Source organism: Schistocerca piceifrons, chromosome 1, assembly GCF_021461385.2.
Source record: "Schistocerca piceifrons isolate TAMUIC-IGC-003096 chromosome 1, iqSchPice1.1, whole genome shotgun sequence".
NCBI classification, from domain to species: domain Eukaryota; kingdom Metazoa; phylum Arthropoda; class Insecta; order Orthoptera; family Acrididae; genus Schistocerca; species Schistocerca piceifrons.
In genome coordinates this window covers 242773597-242795885 of record NC_060138.1, presented here as the reverse complement: position 1 = coordinate 242795885, position 22289 = coordinate 242773597, and the positions used below count along the sequence as shown (strand labels likewise).

At 42.0% G+C, this 22289-nt stretch overlaps 1 protein-coding gene across 3 annotated transcripts in view; it reads right to left on the bottom strand.

Moving 5' to 3' along the window:
* Positions 1 to 22289, bottom strand: part of LOC124786830 (serine/arginine repetitive matrix protein 1-like) — a 631128-nt gene that overhangs the window by 352638 nt on the left and 256201 nt on the right. For all 3 annotated transcript variants that reach the window (XM_047254293.1, XM_047254294.1, XM_047254295.1), the window contains exon 2: positions 6494 to 6534. In XM_047254293.1, coding sequence (XP_047110249.1) covers positions 6494 to 6534 — 41 coding nt within the window. The remainder of the gene's footprint in view (positions 1 to 6493; positions 6535 to 22289) is intronic.

The window sequence follows — 22289 nt, the reverse complement described above, 5'->3', positions numbered from 1 at the left end:
TTGCCTCCATATTTGCGAAACATATTTTTTTGTGTGTGAATTCCCAAGGCACCGAAGTGCTGAGGTCATCGGTCCCTAGACTTACACATCACTTAAACTAACTTGTACTAGGAACAACTCACTCACCCATGTTCGAGAGAGGAGTCGAACCTCTGGCGGGAGGGGCCGCACAATCCGTGGCATTGCGCCTTAAACCACTCGGTCACTCCGCGCGGCGTGAAACATACTTTGTTTTCAATAAATCCTATTCCGATCATGTTTTACACGGCGATAGACTGCTGGCGTCAAATTAGTTAAATCCGGATTTGGAGCTGTTGAAGGATGTTCACTTTTCATTTTATGCGTTTATGTAAAAAGGTTTCATCTAACCGAATCGATATCATTAATTCCTTTTTGTTGTATAATCTGGACGTGAATTCTTCTAAGATGTTCAATACATTAGCAGCATCAGGAGAACATATGCAAAGTCAATGAAAAAAGCCTTTGGGTAGCGTGTAGAATTTTTTAGCGTTGTCAACGGTCGTTTTGGGAAAAGTGAGGGGCCATAACCCAGCTGGTCTATGCGTGAAAAGCAGGTAATGATTTTGTTAGAGCAATCCAATTGTTTCATACAGACACGAAACTCCAATATAAGGGTGGGAATTACCAACATTAACATCTATCCAAATCTTTAAGGAACTTTTTACAAATTGAGTAATTCCAAACTTCGTAATTAAAATGTCCCTGTTGAATATGGGCCGATACTCGATCTGTGAAAAATATGATAAACAACCGGAGCACCTGCCTCCTTTGTGCTTGACAACTTTTATCTTCATTAATTGTTTGATTAACAACACCATGTTAAACCCAATGTTCACAGCACATGTAGTTATTGATATCGATGGTTTCGCTCGCGATAATCTACGTTATATCCTTCTGTGAATAAAATATTAATCAAAATTTCCACCAGACTCTCTAAACGTTATATATTTTTCAGTTCTTTTGTGAAATCTGCAGGCCTAAAAAAATGGTTCAAATGGCTCTGAGCACTACGGGACTCAACTGCTGAGGTCATCAGTCCCCTAGAACTTAGAACTACTTAAACCTAACTAACCTAAGGACATCACACACATCCATGCCCGAGGCAGGATTCGAACCTGCGACCGTAGAAGTCGCGTGGTTCCGGACTGCGCGCCTAGAACCGCGAGACCACCGCGGCCGGCTCTGCAGGCCAAACTTCGTACATTCGTGAGATGTGAATCGAGGGACTACAGCGTTTAGCAAATATCAGCTCTCAACATAGGAGAGTAACAAGCGCTTTCCGTTTTTTGATGTAAAGATGACCCCAAAAATGTCTGAAAACAATTTAGTAATAATGTGACATAAACTATGTATGTAGTAAAAACTGACCCGGATGAGCTGTAACCTTCTTAACCGCCACAGCCCGCCTAGTTGCATTCAGGATCATCTACTATTGTGGTTTTGTACGGTTTTGGCCGTAAAATGATGAGACATTGTTATGGGCTGTCCTACCAACATGGCGAAATAACAGTGGTTCTTCACAAAAACATGAATATGTTTAGTATCAGCGAAAATACTGTGTAATAAAATCTAACACATGCACGAGGAAGAGCAGTAATAAAGATGTAAAGAACCAGGAAACCCGACCACTGAAGACGCTTTAGAATCAAGTGAAATGAATTTTTTCTTAGTAAGACTTTCTTCATAACTGCAAAACATCGTACGTAACCTATAAAAATACTAACCCTTAAAATTTTATTAACATTCTACACCTATATTCTGTCGTGTCTACAAATCTATTTCTCATCGCTGCCATCCCGGCGACGAACATATTTCTACCATCGAGAGACTAGTTTGTTGATACCGTCACTCTAGAAAGATTGACTTCGTTGACCGAGTCACATCACCTATGCTTGCAGCGCTTCGTCAATATCAAAGCAAAGTTCTCAAAAGTGCTATTTAAGGTTTGGAAAACAGATGTTTTGTCATATTGAATGACATAATGTTCCACGTGTAGACGAACTCCTCGAATTCGTACTTTCAGTTTTTTGTCGCGCTGTACCTCTTGTCAAGCTAGGACATAATTACGTTACACACCGTCGTGTTGCACGCTACAGTTCAGGAAACACGAGCAGCAGACTGTTGCAATTTGGATCAGCGAAGCGGGAAACTTGATGGAACAATATGAATGACGTTTAATATTTCAACCGATATTGAAATCAGAATGAAAACTTCTAAGGTATTACTCTTCAGTGCGCCCTCGTGATTCTTTGTTTCAACTCGTCATTGTTTTTTAGCTTTATTACTGTGTCACCGACCTTCTAGTGTTTCGAATTAGCTCAACTTTTTTGTGTTTATGCGTTTCCATTTTGCTAATTCAGGCCTTTTGGTTTAGCGTTTTAGTAGACTACTTTTACCATCAAAATGCTGAAACGTGAATTTCAGAGTCCGACCATTTCATTAGCGGTAAGAACAGTAATTTGATACGTAACAAGGAACAACTATAGAAAGATCGAGAGAATACTTCTCAGAACGCTTGAGTCACCCAGATTCAGATGAGGTGTGCCCTATAAACACCGTCGCGGAAAGAAGAGATGAAGAAGAGTTGGAAGTGGCTGAAGAAGACGTGAAGATTGCAGTCACAAGATTCATAAGTGACAAGGCCCTAGGGGGGAGAGATTAACAGGAAAATTGATCAAAGAAGGATATATAAATAAATCCAGTTGGTATGGAAGAATGAGACTTTGCCAGAAGAATGTGAATTGGCCGTAATATGCCATAAGCGAAGCAAAACGGAAAATTGTAACTACAGAAGCATCAGATTGCGGAATGTAAACTGCAAGGTACTGTCCTCAGTAAACTAAAACCATTCATAGAGAACAATATACACGAATACCAAGGCGGCTTACGATCAAAACGATAAACAGCCGTAAGACTGTGGTGTCGATAGCTCCGATGCCACAGCGTAGGTGCATGCTCGTAGGTTGGCTCTACGAGAGCGCCCTCTAGCCGACGCTGTGGAACTAAACGAGCGCCGCTGTGCTTTCTGCCCATTTCATCAAGAGCAGACGCCGTGGATACATCGCTTCAACTTTAGTGGCTGTTGGCTCGCTATTGAGACTTTCGTACTACTTACGACAGGAACACGGCTTCGCACCTACGTGCTCATCATCGCAAAGTTATGTAACCAATTATTAACTTGTTTTTGCCCATAGTAAATATGCTTTTACTTCACGTGCAGTACCGAAGAGCTATTCCTCACCTGCTCCTACTCACTTCCTTCATTCGGCCTATTTTGCAGATGACAGGAGCAGACCCAGGCGCCACCTTCCAGGCGAGATACAAAAGAAAGAAAATTGGTTGAGAAACGACAAGAATATGATAAAGATATTTATAGACTATTGGTCGATTTTTAACATACATACGACAGCATCCACAGGAGTAGCCCATAAAATTTACTGCATGACTTCAAATCCCGGCGAAGGTAGTATAATCGTACAAACTTCTATGAATGGTCCAAGGGCAGCAGGGTGTTTCAGAAGGATTACATCAGAAACGTTCTAGATTGAGACAGGTATCACACAAGGCGTGTGTTCTGTTCGATGTCAACTTACATAAAGTAACAAGGAAATGTAGGCAAGAGGAATGGACTGGAGTACACATGGATTGTAATTTCAATTGTCTCGCATGTTCATATGATATAGTACTGCTAAATGAGTCAAACCATGAGCGGGAAGAAATGTACCAGACAATGAACAACTACGCCCGGAAAGTTGAGCTAAAGATGAATCAAGACAAAGCGAAGTGCAGGCAATCAGGGAGAAAAGAACTGCAAAAATATCTTGAGATAGATGGCATGCGGTCCAAGAGATTTCGCCACTTCAGATACTTGATTTTCCAGCAACAACAGCATAGAAATAAACATCACGGAAATAATAGCAGTGAGAACGAAATGCATGTATTCCATCAGGGAGACGCTAGGCGCAAAATCAATATCAGAGATATCAAATATATCTAAGATGAGAATATATAACACAGCGATATACCCATCAGTCATGTACGGTTCAGAAATCTGGAGCATGCTTAAACGAGAAAAAGAAAACCTATTAATATTTGAAAATAGGGTAATGACGATGATATGGGGACCGAATTTACATAAAAGGGAACAGAAAATGGAGAGCAATAAAGGAAACTACCTTTTGGTGCAGCAACCAGCAATACTTCAAAAGCCGAGAATTAAAAGAATCCAGTGGGCAGGCCATGTAGTCCGCGTGCAAGAGGGAAGACAGATGAAGGAAGCGCTTGACTGGAAATCAAACACCAGACGCCACACAGGACGACCAAGGCAACGCTGCATGGACGACCTGACGAAAGACCAGGAAACCTTCGGCTCTGTACAGACTTGGAGGAAGCGAGAGGAAACAGAAAGGACTGGAGTCAGTTTTTGGAAGTAGACCTTGGTCTGCAGACCTGTGACCGCAGGATAAGTATGAGTACTGATCAGTCAGAATATTATGGTCACTGACCTATCGATATGAACCCGTCCAGGCGATAACACCGTCACCTGGCAAAAAATGGCTGCTAGACGCAGGCACGGTGCATGAAGGACCAGTTAGCGTGCTGCCCGTGTATAGAATGGGGGAAGCACGCGATCTACCCCAATTTGACGGAATGCAGATTGAAATGTCCAGGAGGCTCGGCACGAGAATTTCGGAAAGTGCATTACTTTTCAGGTGAACAAGGAGTGCTGTGGTAAGTGTCTTCTACACGTAAGGTGAAACCATGAGCAGATCTCGTGGGGTTGGGCAGCTATCCCTTAATACAGATGTCGGACGTCGTAGGCTAGTCAGACTGGCAGAACAGGACTGGTGACGAACTGTGGGGGTAGTAAAATCAGACTTTACGTTGGGCATAGTATGTGAGTGTCTGAACTCACAGTGCAGCGAATACACCTAACGATGGGCACCCGCAGCCGACGACCAATGCACGTGGCAATGTTAACACCACGACACGGCAACTACGACTAAAATGGATACGCGACTATCGGCACTGGACATTGACGCAGAGGTAGAACATTGCGTGATTTGATGAATTCCAACACTTTCATCATCATGCCGATGAGGTGGCGCGAATCCGCCGCCATCCATGGGAACAGTTCCTGGACACCTGAACTAGGAGACGGAGACAAGCTGTCGATGGCTCCATTATCCTCTGAGGAACGTTCACATGGGCATCTATGGGTCAAGTGGAGCTCGTGCCAGGCACCATGACCGCCAAGGACTACCATAAAATGGTTGCAGACCACGTACACCCCTTCATGACGATCATGTTTGTCGACGGCATCGACATTTTTCATATGCGCCATGTCACAAGGCTAGGAGTGTGACGGAGTGGTTCGAGCAACACGGTGGTGAATTCCAATTGATGTGCTGTCTCCGAACTTGCCAGATCTGAACCCGATCGGATACATCTGGGATGGCCTGTTGGTGTCGCCGTGTGGTTCTAGGCGCTTGAGTCTGGAACTGCGTGACCGCTACGGTCGCAGGTTCGAATCCTGCCTCGGGCATGGATGTCTGTGATGTCCTTAGGTTAGTTAGGTTTACGTAGTTCTAAGTTCTAGGGGACTGATGACCACAGATGTTAAGTCCCATAGTGCTCAGAGCCATTTGAACTATTTGAGCATCTGGGATGTGATCGAACGTGACGCCACACCTTATCGCCCCACTGCACGGAATTTACCAGAATTAGGTGACTTGTGTGTGCAAATGTGCTGCCAACTAACTCCAGCGGCTTGCGAAGGCTTCACTGCCTCCATGCCACGACATGTTCTTGAGGATCAGTGAGTTTATGTACGCACTTCTAGCACTAATGACAAAGCTCTTCTACATTTCATCCCAAATTTACAGCACCATGTTATTCAGTGTTTACACTCGAACAGGTATGGTTGAAATAGCTCTAATCACTATGACACTTAACATCTGAGGTCATCAGTCACCTACACTTAGAACTACGTAAACCTAACCAACCTAAGGACACACACACGTCCATACCCGAGACAGGATTCGAACCTGCGTCCGTGGCAGCATCGCAGTTCCGGACTGAAGCGCCTAGAACCGCTTGGCCGAACAAGTATGTTCGAGTAGTAAACTACGATATTACTCTAATGCCACTGCCGACAGAGCTGTCCATATTAAGTAACAAGTGACTGCACAAATTTATTGGTATGTAAATGGATCTAGGATATACACTTGTGGAGTTAGTAACCGTCTTTATTCACAGTAACTCAAATAGTTCGCCTTCAAGTAAAGCGAACGAATTCATCACTGTTTAATCGTGTACAATTTGAGAATCGCTTGTTCAGTTTAAATATTGTCTCTTCTCACATAAATAACTATGGCTGTCGGTTTTTGGCTCACGCTGTATTGTGGATGTATTTTGTTGCACCCGTTGACGCATTATCCAGGTATTTCCGAGCTTTCGCTAATTTACTCACCTGTTGCTCTGGGATGAACGCCCGTCCTCGTGTAACCGCACCTAGGAAAAGAGAGAGCAGCCGATGTAGTCAGCATTCAGAACATACACAACAAAATTTGTCATTTATTTGGGGAATGCAGATTAATTAGCGTAAAGTAATTGCGTGTGGGAGAAACGTGTGGCACAGCATCTCAGTTCATAGCTACAGCTTTTCATGAACACTGGAAATGCTAGCAAAAGTCCAGGATTTTAAATGGCATCCATTATGGCGTAACTAATTTACGAACCGCTATCCACGTTCTTAAAAGCAGCACCCAATTTACCAGTAGAGCCGTAACAGAAATTCTGAACAAAGTAAAAGAAACCAAAGGCCGTGATAATATTATCAACACACACGACTGGTACGTACGAAAATGAGACGTAGTAGAGTACGGTTGCAGTATATTTGAAAACAAACGAGTTTATATCGCAAACATGGGTATATATACACGAGTAACATTACTACCACAGTTCCTGTGGATATTGATGTCATGTTAATGTTGTCCCATGACAAGGAGAAGTTTGAAGGGCTGGTATAGTAAAGAAGAAGTAACCTTGCCATTATTAAAGAGGATAGATTGCACAAAAAAGGTGACTACTTACTGCGGACAGAATTCTGCTGGAGTTATCTAGGCAACTGCTGCGATTGAAAAGAAGAGAGACTTATAGCGTGATAAATCCCTTGTCTTAACACAATATTATATGAATACTTCTTTCACCTGTATAAATTTCTGTTATTTATTTTCCTTTATTGTTCTTTCGTTCACTGCTTCAACGTAGGTTGGGTGTGGGCCTTCAGAATTAACAGTTAAATCCCTCTTCAACTACGGAGATAGAAAAATGTAGAAAATAATTTTAAAATATCAAAATCCTCTTATGTTATAAATAACATTTTTCACTTGATACACATGTGACATTCATTGGCGTTTTTTACACAGTTAAAGAACGATTGTGTGCAGTGATGCAGTAGAAACCGATATCTTCCTTTGATATCTGGGATTGTTATTGATGCCGTTGCTTCATGATATATTTGTTATCATGGAGACGGGGTGGAGGAGAACTGATACTGGTAAATTTTGAGAATATGGTGAGCAACATGTAATGTGGAATTTGTGAGCAAGTGTTTGGGAAAGGAAGTAGCGTGGAATGATGAGAAATAGGTGAAAGGGATCCGTCAGATCCATTTCAAAAGTTTACGTTTCTCAGCTGTATTGTTTCTAGGGTTTCGGTGCCACTAGCTTCCTGTTTGTGACGGAAGACATTCTCAGGCGACGAAATGAACCCCGTTTTCTGCTTTTTCTCTCACTGTTATTCTAACGAATTTTCACCAATCCAAATTCCGCGTTTTGATTCTGCACTCGTTTCAGTTTGTTTTCTATGGGTGAAGGCGGCCCCATAGTCTGAAAGGACAGTACTGCCAACTTAGGGTGATTATGGTGTAGCAACAGTTGGAGGCAAGTGGTCTTGTATGACCCAAGTACTTTCCGGGTAGTAATGGTCTTTGGCTTAGCGTTCTCAACCCTCTCTGGTTTCCGGAGCGCGTGAGCGATCGTCAGTCGATTGTGGAACACTCTTGTCCCAGTTCTTGGTATATTTGGTACTGCCTCTCGTAGACACACAGAGATGTGGATAGCGGCAGTAGAATCTTGTTTTGTAGTGCAATTTTAGGCTTAAAATGTTAGTAGAAATTTTACATTATTCATTCACAGTGTAATTTCGTATGTTTACGGATGTTTTTGATTTTTACATGAGTAGCACTTTATCTATAGACAGTTTGAATACCGCATGGTGTTTTAAGATAAGCAAACCATGATTAGATATGTTATCACGTTGTTTGATCCTCAATGACTTAGATAACTTAAAAGTGTCTATTTGCACTAAGCACAGTATTATAATTGTAAACTTTCTGATTTTTACCAGCCTTCCTAATTGGGTTTTTGTGTGACACTGTAATGGATAGGGTCGATGTGTTTTCCTTGTATCTACATATGCATCAACATCGATACCCCAACAGCCACCTGACAATTTGTGATGTATGGTACTTCTCGCACAACTAACTGATCCTATCTTTCCTGTTCCATTCACAAATGGCGCTAGGGAAGAACAGCTGCTGGTGAGCCGTTGAATTAGCTCGAATTTCTCCAATTTACTCGTTATTGTCATTTCACGAGGTGTATGTGGGAGAAACTGATGTGTTTTCCGACTCTTCCCGCAAAGCAGTCACTCGAAATTTCATTGGTTTGCTTTCCATGATGCACAGCGCCTCTCTTGGAGCATCTGCCACTGGAGTTTCTTAAGCAATTCTTTAACGCTGACTAAACGATCCCGAGAGGGGACGCGCCGCTCTTCATTGGATCGTCTGTGTCTCTCCTAACAGCACTACATGGTAAGGAAGTGTCCCATATCGACGAAAATACTCAAGGAGCGCTCGAACAAACGACCTGTAATCCAGAATGAGATTTTCACTCTGCAGCGGAGTGTGCGCTGATATGAAACTTCCTGGCAGATTAAAACTGTGTGCCCGACCGAGACTCGAACTCGGGACCTTTGCCTTTCGCGGGCAAGTGCTCTACCAACTGAACTACCGAAGCACGACTCACGCCCGGTACTCGCAGCTTTACTCAGGTCCCGAGTTCGAGTCTTGGTCGGGCACACAGTTTTAATCTGCCAGGAAGTTTCATATCAGCGCACACTCCGCTGCAGAGTGAAAATCTCATTCTAAAAACATCCCCCAGGGCGTGGCTAAGCCATGTCTCCGCAATATCCTTTCTTTCAGGAGTGCTAGTTCTGCAAGGTTCGCAGGAGAGCTTCTGTAAAGTTTGGAAGGTAGGAGACGAGGTACTGGCAGAAGTAAAGCTGTAAGTCATTGCCATGACTTGCTTGTCCACCCAATCTGTGGTAGGTATAGTACATACGGTGGTGAGGTAATTGTATGTTGCTTAATCTATTTTTGTATGAGTGATCGAGTGTTCGTTCCAAATTTAGTCGTTTTCCTCATAAGTCCTCGTGTTTCCTTCACTGCCCTCTCACTACGATGCATTGATCTCAGGTAGTGTTTGAAATATACGGGGGAACATGCCCAGTAATTGTCGTTTATAGCTGAACTTATTTTGAGCGCAGGGTGTTGTCTGATGGTTAGTATTGATTGCCTCACGTTATTTTTGGTTTCTGTTGGAACTAAAAATAAATATGATTCATGAATACCTAAACAAACTCTTCCTCTTCTACTGTTCAAGCCACGTCCCGCCCTAATCCATTCAGAAGCCATTAATGTATGAAGTACTTCGCTTGAATTTAAAGAGAAAATTTTGCTTTTCCGATGCCTAAATAAATTTTAGTGCTAATATAACTTGACTTATGGCCAAGGACAGGAAATTGGTCTACCAGTGCTCACACTCTATGCTACGAACATCAAGAATAAAGTTCAATTACATGTAAATAAGGAGATCATTTGTTTCACTAAGACACAGACATCAGGAAAAATTAAATTGTATAACCAGTAGCAAACAGGTAACTTTCACAGGAGCCAGAATTATGCAGCAAATAATAAAAGTAGAGGCGTAGGATGAAGAACGCAGGATATGAGATAAAAAATGCAAATTTCTTAAATTTGGAATGATTGTAAGTTAATGGGTAGTTACTTGGTATTTTCATGGGAGAAGACAAGTTAGGAGGGGCAGAGCGTGCAAATGTAAAGTTTAGGTGATGTATTTGTATCATCGCGACAGTGGAGAGTAGGTAGTCTTGAATGAAATGATTTAGTGGTTGTTGTCTCTGTAGAGTGTGGGGGATCAGAAGGGGCTCATTGTAGAATCGGTAGTGCCGGGAGAATAGGAGAATGTGGAAAGAAGGACGGACCGAATGATGTTAGAGGACTTCCAGATAATGGCACGACTCATTTTTTTCTATTATTTTAATGAGCGCTAATCGCAGGCTTCACGTATACAACTGCCGGTGTCATTTACTACCACCGTTAGAACTGCTGTTTAGACTCGCCAAAATAACGAGTTTTTTACAACCTCTCACTACGTTTCTGTGACACTCTCACGCGGACTAAAAGGCAAGTGACGAGTCGTTCGGCTCTTCACTGAATATTTTAGATCTTCTATTTATCTAACTTTGTAAGATACCCAGAATGATGAATAACACAACTGTACTGGTCGAATGATGGTGCTGTAAGCAGGATATTTCGTGTGGGCATTAGACTACCAATGAAACTGCCTCTCTCTTATCAGGTTCATGTGGTTGTTACTTCCATTCGCTCCGGACAGAAAGTGCTGTGTACTGTATGAGTGTGAACGATTTTAGTGACTGGTCGACAAACACATAATCAGTCGATATCGGAGCGTTTCCTCCACTAACGGGCATGTATTTCTTCATCTGTGCCACTGTGTCGAGTCTGTCCAGAAAAACGAAACTTAAAATTCAATGTAACTAATTAGTATGTTCGGTGTAGCCCATGTTTTGTGTAGACCTTAAGGACAACGTCTGCTTTCATATTCACTGTCATTAAATCCCAAAGCGTGTGTACAGAAGAGCACTGATTTTTACTGACTTTATTATAACATATTCAATAAGAAGATGATTCAAGAATAATATGAGTTCGCATCATATTTCAGAAAGGCTGAATGGGACACCACACAGGTACATTACGTATACAAGAAATAGTGAGGAGTGAGCAATAAATGATTCACTTAAATTTCCTTTAAATATACTCTTAAAGATCTGGTGCCTTAGCACTTAATGTCGGGTATAAGAAATAACGACAGAATCGCATCACGAAAACCAGAAGCAAAGATTTCTGAAACTTCTCATCTGATGCTGTACCTCGGAGTTTCTGTAAGGAAGCTTCGACTCACTCGTACTTATAGCAATGTATATATAAGAAAGCTCTAGATTCGTTTGGTGTGTGTCACAGGAATGTTGCCAAAGAGATATGCTCAGGTAAATAAAGGATGACTAGTACATAATTACAGAATATTTTAGTGCGATACATTTACTTCTACGCCGTTACCAGAAGAAAACAGTTTTATTGCATTCAAAAATATCTCATTATTTCGAGATAATTAAATGAAACCCAAGGCAACAATACAGATCATACTCGAATGACATGAATAAGTACACTAAGCAAGTAAAATATCGGTACGTTTTCTACACTGTCAAGCATTGCGTCTTACTTTTTATTTACATAATCGAGTAACATCGAGGATTCTTCATTGTCGAGGTGTTGGTTCAAATGGCTCTAAGCACTATGCCCTAAAATAATTACGTCTGCTTCGATTAATTATATGATTCAAAAACAACGGAATCCAATTATCATAACACTCTATAAATGACCGCACTTTTGTTTTGAAAACACTAAAGGTTCCTGCTGAGTTTCACTGCTTAAGGCTTATGTCAACTATTTGGAATGGCAAAACCATCGGTCGCCTTGCAGCAGGTAAGGCTTTAGTGATTGTTCGGAGACACAGGAGGGGCTCACCACAGGCCAGCAGAATGTCGATCGAGAGCTGTCACTCAATGTGAGCATCGCTATCTTAAGATCACGACGTAGTTCAGTGTCATCTGCGAGGCTGTCGTCCGCAGAGCGTACATCTGCTCAGATGTAGTTTCGCAAGCAGTTGGGTACCAGAGGATTACAGCAGTTGGTTAGGGTGTCGAAAGTCCGACAAGGTGTGCCGTAGGTTTATGTATAGACACGTAGGTTTATAGTTGCAGGCAGAGACATCGAGACTGGATCAGTGATATATGAAAGACTGCATAATCACAGGCGAATCTGTCTTATGTTGACTTAATTCTTCTCATCACAATTAACTACAATAAAATATAACTGGTAGTACAATCACAGAATTGTCGTAAAAATACAGCAGTGTTGATGCGATGCTCCGGTGTGGGAAAACATCATTTGGAGCTTCACTCCCTTTTTGGTAGTCAGAAGTTAGCCATTAATGCACAGAATTACAGACTATAAAAAAGGAGAACAAATCCATGGGTTGTTGTAGCAAATTAGTACACTCCACAGACATGTGACGTACTGACAGTGAGCCTTCGCAGACATCTTACACCTGTGGGCGTTCTAGCCAAGTAGAGAAATTTATGTCAAAAAGGATTGGTATACTCGAAGTATGTTGTTTTCAGCAATTCCATCATGAACCTCTTATTGTAGAGAGATCCGCCGTGGCCAGGTTGTGATTTCGCTTATTGCAACTTTTTGGCAGTCATCTCCAACCACTCAGTCTTCTATTGGGGTGTCACTCGTCTCCTGAATAGCTGCTTGGTCAGATGATCACTCTCAGGATTACGTGAATTTTGCGTAGTATAGAGTGTATGCACATGGCAAAAAATCGTGAGGCGGAAATGACGGAGCTTCCTACCATGTTCTCTTGCTTGGACTCATCTACATTTACGTAACTACCCTGCACCTTGCACTTAAAAACTTGGCTGAGGATTCACAGATCAACGTGAGATTATATTTCCCTTCCCGAATAGCACATGGAAACAAGGAAAACAAAATCACTCCCTGTGAACTCTGATTTCCCTCATTACATCACATTATATCTCTGTATGGAGGTGGGTGTCAAAAAGGTGGTTTGGCATTCGGGGGAGAAAATTTGTGCTTGAATTTTGGTGAGAAGATCTCGTCAGAACATTGCTTCAGTGATTGCCACCCCAAATCGCAGTGACTCTCTCTTCCCTATTTCGTACTAACAGAAAACGAGCTGTTCTCCTTTGAGGTTGTTAGATGTCCTACATACCATAAGGTATTGCTCTCATCATGATTGATTTAAAAGTCTAGCAGCTCCTTAACCTTAAATTCCTTGATAAATAAATATAATCGCCAGCGGAACGTATTTGAAATATTTAAGAGGATTTGGTTACAATACCACATGTTTTCAGCGTCACAGGTGCTTTTCTGGAGGTCGGGAAGAGGTCGAACATGATGTATATCTGGTCGATCTTATGGAAGCATTCTAAAAAGTATTAAAGTTATAAGGAAAGGCCGATTTCTGAGGGTTCGTATGCTTGCTGACAGGGTAAATATTAACAAAGAGACAAACAAATGTCGGAGGGCGAAGTAAGAACGACAAACATTTGCACAAGAATGGTCCGAAAAACCCTAATTGAGTAACAAAAAACGCTCGAAAGAACATCATGTGAACAAAGAACAAGAAAGGTTTCTCAGAACGCCATATCAGGTGATGAAACATCGCTAGAGAAAGTTTCAATGTATGCTATTGACAGTTGCGGATTTACATATAAGCCCACTATGAACGGCACCTTAAGGGGGGCGGCATTTTTTGCTCTGTTCTCATTTTAACCTTTTATGTTTTAAAATAACTGCGCTTACAAAGGACAATTTTTTTTAAATATTGCTAAACAACTTGCTTGTTTAAATAAGTCTTACTAATGAATTTCGACAACACAAGCTTGGAAATATACACGGTTTACTTGGTGACTGTCAGGACGGGAATCCACAACACAATGTTTGAAACGTTCCAGTAGTTTCTTAAATACTGTAAGCTGTATGGGCCTCAGTACGTAAAATCAGACTCAACTTAAATTCCTTGTAGAAATTACGGGAAAGAATCAAGTCTACCTTCCATTACCGTAATTAATGTGAAAGCTCTGTGGTCTTCAATATCTGACCTTTAATTTAATGACACCCGTTTAAGAACGCATGTTGATAATGGGAATATTTTACATTTTTAAATACATGTTTCTACGAAAAGAACATAATCAGAATATCTAATAATGTGTGAAATACACTTCACAACAGCTTAAAAAGTTTAATTGTTTATTTACATAGTTACTTTATTGGTGGAAAAAGAAGAAAAAACAAATTTCGTTTGTCTCATTTATTGTGCTGCAGCCTGCACGACATCAAAGTTCCCACTCTGTGCAATCGAATGTTACGTGTCATTGCAAATTTTATATTAAACATCGTAACTAAGCTTTATTTGTTCCAGGAAAGGTTATTTTCGTTTTATGTTAGAACAAAAGGTGCATTTGCGTGTAGACATAACACCAATGTTCACACAAATAACGACACACAACATCAACTGCCAACAAGACTACTTAAACTTTGTAGTCTGCTTCTCTGACTACAGAGACCGTTAAAAATGTAAGAATAAGTGGGATAAGAGTCGATCTAGCTCACCTCACTGCAAGAAATTGAAAAAATTTATTTGCTTTTTTAAATTAGAAAGTCAGTGTCAAGAATATTCAGAACATATTAGCATCCCAGTTAAAGTTCCGGCGACGCGGGAAACAGAAGCCCTTAAAAGGGACTGTCCCGTTTTCTTTACGAGACGTTTCCAGCCGGAAGGTGTGCTTCTCCTGTTCACTAACAACAGAGAAACAGGTGACAATGAAATTAAACTATTCTGCGCTGTCGTTCTTTCATAGCACAGTTAACGCCGAGTAATCAGAATTGGTCGGTTCATCGTTCCGTGTATAAAGGAAAAATCTTTGCGCTCGTGTGCGGTGTAGTACGATTGGAACTGAATAAAGTCTTTCTTTCTTTCCTTTTACAAATTTATTTCTTTTGTTTGGACAGTTAGTTGACAATTTTGTAAGTGCCTTAACATGAAGAACAGTAAAAAAAGCAAACGTGCAGAATTAAGTGGGGCGGTATTTCGGAAATTATCGAAGGAAAGGCGAGAACGAGAAGCCGATGTTCTAAAAACGCTTGGCAGAATAGATTAATTTTTTGCAAAAAATTTTGCTGGTTCGACTTCTAGTTCAAGTAGTATGGGTGTTATTTCTGGCAATGCAGCTGTTGTAAAAGAAGTAAATACAAACGAAACAAAAGTTAAAAATGAAGAAAAGCAAATTGTTCCTGATTTCGATTTTCACAAAAAACTAAGTGTCGCGTCAGACAGTACGAAAAGAAATATCCTCGCTAATGATGATCGTGAAGAATGGTATGTCAATGAATCAACAGTTGACATTCTCTTACAACGTGGCAGTAATCAAAAACGTAATGGTGGTTTTTCTAATTCAAGATCAATAGGCGATAAAACCAAATACTTGAGCAAAACTGTGTTTTACTGCAAACTTTTAAATGGTGAATCAACTTTGCGTGATTTTCAAGTACAGTCCTGTAGCACCGCTGCTGTTTTTTGTGCACCATGTAAATTGTTTGGAGGTAAGGACGCGATTGCTACTAATGGTATTGCATATTGGAAAAATATTTGTAACATTATATCTCATCATGAGAATTCACTTGAACACAAAAACTCTGAGTTATCCCTCTTAGTAAGGGAAAATTCACTAGGAACAATAGATAACCATTTTCAGTCATATGTTGAGACAGAAAAAACGTACTGGCGCAGTACATTGAAAAGAGTGTTTGCAGTAGTGAAGAAGATACCAAGTTGTGGATTTCCCCTGCGTGGACACGTTGAAAGATTCCATTCATTACATAATGGTATAATTATGGTGTCTCTTGAATTTGAAGCCGAGTTTGATCCTTTTCTCCCAGAGCACATTGAACGAAATGGAAAACCAGGGCAGGGACCTACGAGTTATCTTCTTCAACATTCTGAGATGAAATAATAGAGCTTCTTTGTGAACGAATAAAAAGAATTGTCATAAGTGAAATAAAACAGGCCAAATATTTCTATATAATAGTAGATTCTACTGCGGATATTTCACATACTGATTAATTATTTTTCATATTAAGATATGTGAACGAGAATGATGAACCTATTGAGCGTTTCATTCTGTTTTTACCAAACCCGGCACACAAGTCCGAAAACTTAGCTGAGGCCATACTGAAAATCCTGTCTACAAATTCCATTGATATTACTGACTGCAGAGGCCAGTCATATGACAACGCAAGCAATATGCCAGGAACCTAAACTGGATTGCAGGCACGCATTGAAGAACGAAATCCGAAAGCGTATTACACGCCTTGTGCAGCACATTCTTAGAATTTAGTCAGCACTAGTGCTGCAAGCTGTTGTCGGGAAGCATGTTCATTTTTCATTGTAGAGCAAAACATTTATAATTTTTTTTCTCTGCATCTATACAGCGCTGGGATAAACTTCATTCTTTGCTGAAACCAGGAAGCAAAATAGTGAAAAGTTTATCAAAAACACTGTGGTCAGCAAGAGAGGAAGCGTATGTAACTCTATACGAGAACTGGAAGGGTTTTATCACTACTCTCACACATATTGCCAATAATACGTTTGAAAAACCACTTGTGCGAAATGAGGCTTCAGCTTTATTGAATCAACTTAGAAAACTAGAAACAGTATTCATGACTACAGTTTGGAAGGACATACTCCAGAGATTTAATAGCGTAAATCTGAAAATGCAAAGTGTAAATATTGATACCAAAATAGTGCATGAATGAAACAAATCACTTGTAGGATTTATTGCATCATTTCATGGCATGTTCTACTATTATGAAAGTAAATCTGTGGAGATTGTGACAGATATAGTATATGAATGCAGGTATAAAAGATCACGAAAACTCAAACTTCATGTCAACGAAGAATCGGACTAAGTTTTTCTGACTAGAAGGGGAAACTGTAGAGTCGAAACATTTCTCCCAGTTCTCGACAACTTGTACGCCGAATTGGTGAGGAGAAAGGAAAGATATAAAACACTGTTGGACTCCTTCACAGTTTTTAGTAACCTTAAGAAAAGTTCACCTGACGATATTGCTGAACGTGCAGCAAAACCCCAAGCGGCATATGACACAGATTTAGAGCCTTCCTTTGTACATTTGTACATTTTGCGGAACTTTTGAAATCTTTTGAGATTAGTGATATACCACTGGAAATGAGTAAATTTTTACAGGAAGAAAGGTTACAATGTTTCCGAATGTCGACATTGCTCTTAGAATATTTCTTTGCATGCCCCTTACAAATTGTTTAGCAGAACGTTCCTTTTCGGCTCTTAAAAGACTGAAATCGTACCTACCTTTTACGTTGTCTGAGGAAACATTGAACGTCTTGTCCATTCTTTACTTCAAAGCCAACCTCCTGACTGATAACCGTTTGAACTTTGAAGATCTGATCTTGTTTTCTGCCGTCAAAGCCAGAAGCAAACTTTGCTGACTGGTGAATTTGTTTATTTATTAATATCAGTTTAAAAAAATTTAAGGTAATAATGTGATTTTTATTATAACTTAGAGCACATTCATTTGATTTAAAAACTATGTATTAACTGTGTGGTATCGATAGCAACGATGCCAAGGCATAGGCGCTTTCAGCTGTACGAGCGCTGCTGCAGATTCTACCCATTTGATCAAGAGCAGACGGTCGGTACACTTCACATTGTATAGAAACTTTGCTCTACTTACGACGGGTCTAAGGCTTCGCACCTGCGTACAGAGTTACGTATGCCTCTGTATATATTCATTTTATTATGTTTTCAGTTGCTATTGTGATATAGTAAAATCGTTTCTAAGATCAGTCCTGAGAGATTTCACCTTTCCGTGCTCCTACTCCTACTCACTTCCAGCATTCAGCCAACCTTTCAGTTTTCAGGAGCAGACCCACGCGCCGCCTTCCAGGCGGCATACAATACCTGGCTATGAGGTTGGGATTTTTTTTCCTCTCCTATCATTTCCTTTTTTGCTTGGTACTGCTTTACCTTTTTTGTGATATCCCTGTGTGACTATGTGAGCGTATAACTGCTTCCCCCAGTCGCTATAAGACTTTCATTTGTGTAAAACATGGTTTCGCCACAGGAACAGGCTTCACTGTCCGATCTTGTACTTTTTCAGGCTCAGCAAATGACGTAGCTGCTTGCTGCCATAAATGAACTGGTCACACTACAAACAGCAGCTACTTCGGCGGCTCCGACGCCACAGCCTGTACAGACGCCATCGCCGACGGCGCCGCCATTTCGTTCCATCAATCCTAATGATGAACGCTAGCCAGAATACATCGCCAGCTTGGCTGCGCCGTCATTTCTGGTCCCTCCGGCACTGTCAAGCGACATTGGAACCAGATCCGTTTGTGCCGTTCTCGGTTTTCTGCCGCTGGTTGTTTTCCGGCAGAATTGGAGGCTTCGCGGCTTCTGACGCCTCAACCCACTACTCCACCGACGGCCCCTCCGCCACTCGCGCCTCCGTCGCGGGTGCGCCTGCCGTCGTCGCCGCTGCCGGTCCAGTCACCTGCATCGGATTGGCGCCTCTCGCCCCCGCCAATGCCCCACCTACGCCCGTCGCCGCCGCCGCCGCCGTGTTCCTCCGCGGTGCCAGAACTGATGGACGCTGAGGCTGCCGTCACGCCGCTGCCGCCGTTGCCCACGGAGGTCGTTGCTCCGCCTCCTCATCCGAGCTTATTTAATGGCGGTGCGCCGCCTGGGCAGGTTTTCCACGGAGCGTTTTCCTCACCCCAAGCGAGCAATTCGGGGTGGCGGATGGAGAGCGCAGCCCGGCAGTTCCGCTGTCCGCCCCCTCAGCTGCGCCGTCCCTGGGTTCCTCCAACCGTCGGAAGCCATACTCAACGACGGTGCGTCGTTTCAGGGGGGAGGGATGTGGTATCGATAGCTACGATGCCACGGCGTAGGTGCAAGTTCATAGGTTGGCACTAAGACACTGACACCGACGACAGCGCCCTCTAGCAGGCGCTTTCAGCTCTACGAGCACTGCTGTAGATTCTACACACTTGATCAAGAGCACACGGCTGGAACACTTCACTTCCTATAGAAACTTTGCTCTACTATTGACAGGTCTAATGCTTCGCACCTATGTACAAAGTTATGTATGCCGCTGTATATATTCATGTTATTATGTATTCAGTTACTATTGTGATATAGTAAAACCATTTCTAAGAGCAGTACCGAGAGATTTTCTCCTTTACCTGCTCCTACTCAATTCCTGCATTCGGCCAACCTTTCAGTTTTAAGGGTCAGGCCCACTCGCCGCCTTCCAGGCAGGATACAAAAAACTGTTTATTTTACAACTGCCTAAGGCAGAAAGCGGAACAAAACCTCATATACGTGAAGACGTGACCGAAGGTGCCCGACAATACATAGCAGTACTCGTATTACCTATGCTACTCGTCGCTGTACAGTGAAGTCATACTGATACTGTAATATATTACTACTGATGCGTATTCTTGGCGTATGCTGAAATCTATAGTTGTCGTGGCAATAAACGTTATCGCAGAGTACGCTCAGATGAAAAAGTGTTAATAAATAACGTAGTTCAGTTCTGTCGATAAATACGCAAATGCTTTGCTAATAGCGTTAGAAAGAGCTATGGTGGGAGCAGTAGCTGCAGTAGAATACTGTTCGGCCCTTGCGTGGATTAAAGGTATTGTGTACAATTATTTTGCAGTGTCTAGCTACACAATTCCTAATGCTTTACACGTTAACTATTAGATTATAAAATAAATTTGATTTTTACACACTATTCTGTAAATTTATGTAATAGCCCATCCAGTTCTGTGTTTGTTTGTGTACCGAAATCTCATTTCTTACGCTTTCGTGTACATTCACGCTTTAATACCGGATGTGTTTTATTTTTATCTACTACACATTCAAGTTATTAGATCGTAATCGAAAGTTTAATTCTAATTTTGAACGCATCTCTGTTAAAGTTGTATTAATTTCTGATGTATGACACGTTCACTTCAATTTGTAAATCGTAACAAAACTTTTTTATTTTCATTTTGAACGGTTTCGTTAAAAGAACATATTAAAAATTAATGTATAACATAAATCCGTTGTCTCCTACAAGCTATGTTGAATTTTTAGGTCATAAAGAAAAGTTATTTTCCTTGCATTCTTTTCTGTTGTCTTTCGACAGTAGAATGTGTTAACAAATGCAGTTTTAAGTTTGTTTTACCCGCTGCCGTACATCAAGTACAGTTCAGGAACCATATTACCTTTAGATTGAGCTCGACTAGACCGCTGACTCGTCCTTCAGGACAACGAATAGCAGAAGACGGAAACGGTTCACAGTGCTCCCACCCAAAACGGCAGTTGTGAAGTGGTCACGTCATAATTACGAGGGCTGTCCGGAAAGTAAGTTATGATCGGTCGTGAAACAGACACCACAGTGAAAACCCGATAAGACTTCGCACTGATGTGTTGGGTAGCGTCTCTAGTATTACCGTCCATCGCATCAAGACGCTCTTTTCATTTGCGAGCACACTTTGAGCAAGTGAAGGTGCCTAGAACAACGACGTCTCCCGCCAAGTAGGAGGGTCTGCTGAGAGACTCCGCCTTAATGAATGCAGCCCACCTAACACAACTGACACGCACTTCCTTCTTCACGGAAATTCTCAGCCGCACTGTGCAGGGGCAGTGAAAACGCTCCTGCAGCCTTTTCGATGGGAAGTGTTCGATCACCCACAACACAGCCCTAAGTGGCTCGTCTTGAGTATCATGTCTGTTCACATGAAACGCTGGAGACCAAGACAACACTTGGGCGCAGGCTACGCACTATAGACCAGCATAGAGAATTATCGGAAAGTACAGGGGGCTGCCTTCTATGACGATGGTGTAGGAAATTTGGTATAACGCTCCGACAAATGTCTAAGTCGACGCGGCGACTATGTACAGAATTATATGGATTCTTGACAACCCTCGTATTATTTAAAACATGTTGTTTTTGATGGGGGGGGGGTTGTGGCGCACATAATATGGTGTGCCTAGGGGTGCAAAATCTTTTAATTCGCCAGTGGCTGTTGGAGACTCTGGACAGGCAACAATGGAAATAGCAAAACTATATAAGTCAGAACTGTAATCTATAATAAACAAATAAAAGGTCAACCTGTTAATCATAAATATTACTCTGAAGTCGTAACCATGAATGTGTACATACCTTACAAATTTAAGAAAGTGTACCTTACGGATCCAGTATCTCTCCATAAACTACTGTTGCCCACATACAAAAACGGAAAGCTGCAAAAATTGGGATATGCTATGATTCGGCTGTCGAAATTCAAGAGAAGCTTATGGTTGAAACTCTCTCCATAAACTACTTGTCCCAACATATGAAACCAGGAAGTTGCAAAAATTCGGATACACAGTCATTCGGCTGTCACTTTGTCATTGGCGCACCACAACTGCCTGCCCCTGCCGAAGCATTTTTCCTTTCAGATATTTGTCCTCTTTTGCGGACGGAGACTCATGGAAAAACTAGCAAAGCCGTCGTGCAGCATCGGCTGTGTGTCACGCAATCAAAGGAAAAAAAATAAAATGAAGAAGATGTAAAAGCACGAAGTCCGCTACCATACTATGAAAGGATGCAGCGAGACTAGGTTAGCTTCCGATCATAACTGACGACTGCACACTCCTACCCTTACCTCCTTAACACCATCAGTATGCTAACATCCTCTTGCGTTAAGCTGACTTAACTGTAGAATGTTCTGTCGATTCGTTGTGTTGCATCACGTGTGAGTCTTTCTTAACAGAGCTCACGACTCGTGTACGTTTGGTGAGATGTAGCGTGCCAGACGACAACAGCACTGGCTAGTGGCGAAGGCAGACTACAGAAGTGCCGTGCCGCGCCTTGCAGTGGATCTCCCCCGTGGCCGGCTTCATTAGCGCTGGGGCGGTTGCTTTGTGCCTGGAGCTAAATCGCGTCCAGCTCCAGCGCCGACGACGTCAGCCCCTGCCGGGCATTGTGCAGCTCGTTAGCACGCACCAGTGGGGAGCGCGCCGTGTGCTGTGCTCGTGACGCGGGGGGCACACACCAGGGCACCAGCCGCCGCTCTCGTGTCTCAAGCGGCAGGACCTGCATAATTCATTGCCATACTGCAGGCTCCTCCTTCTGTAGTCGTGGCGCGTGCTTCTTTATGACA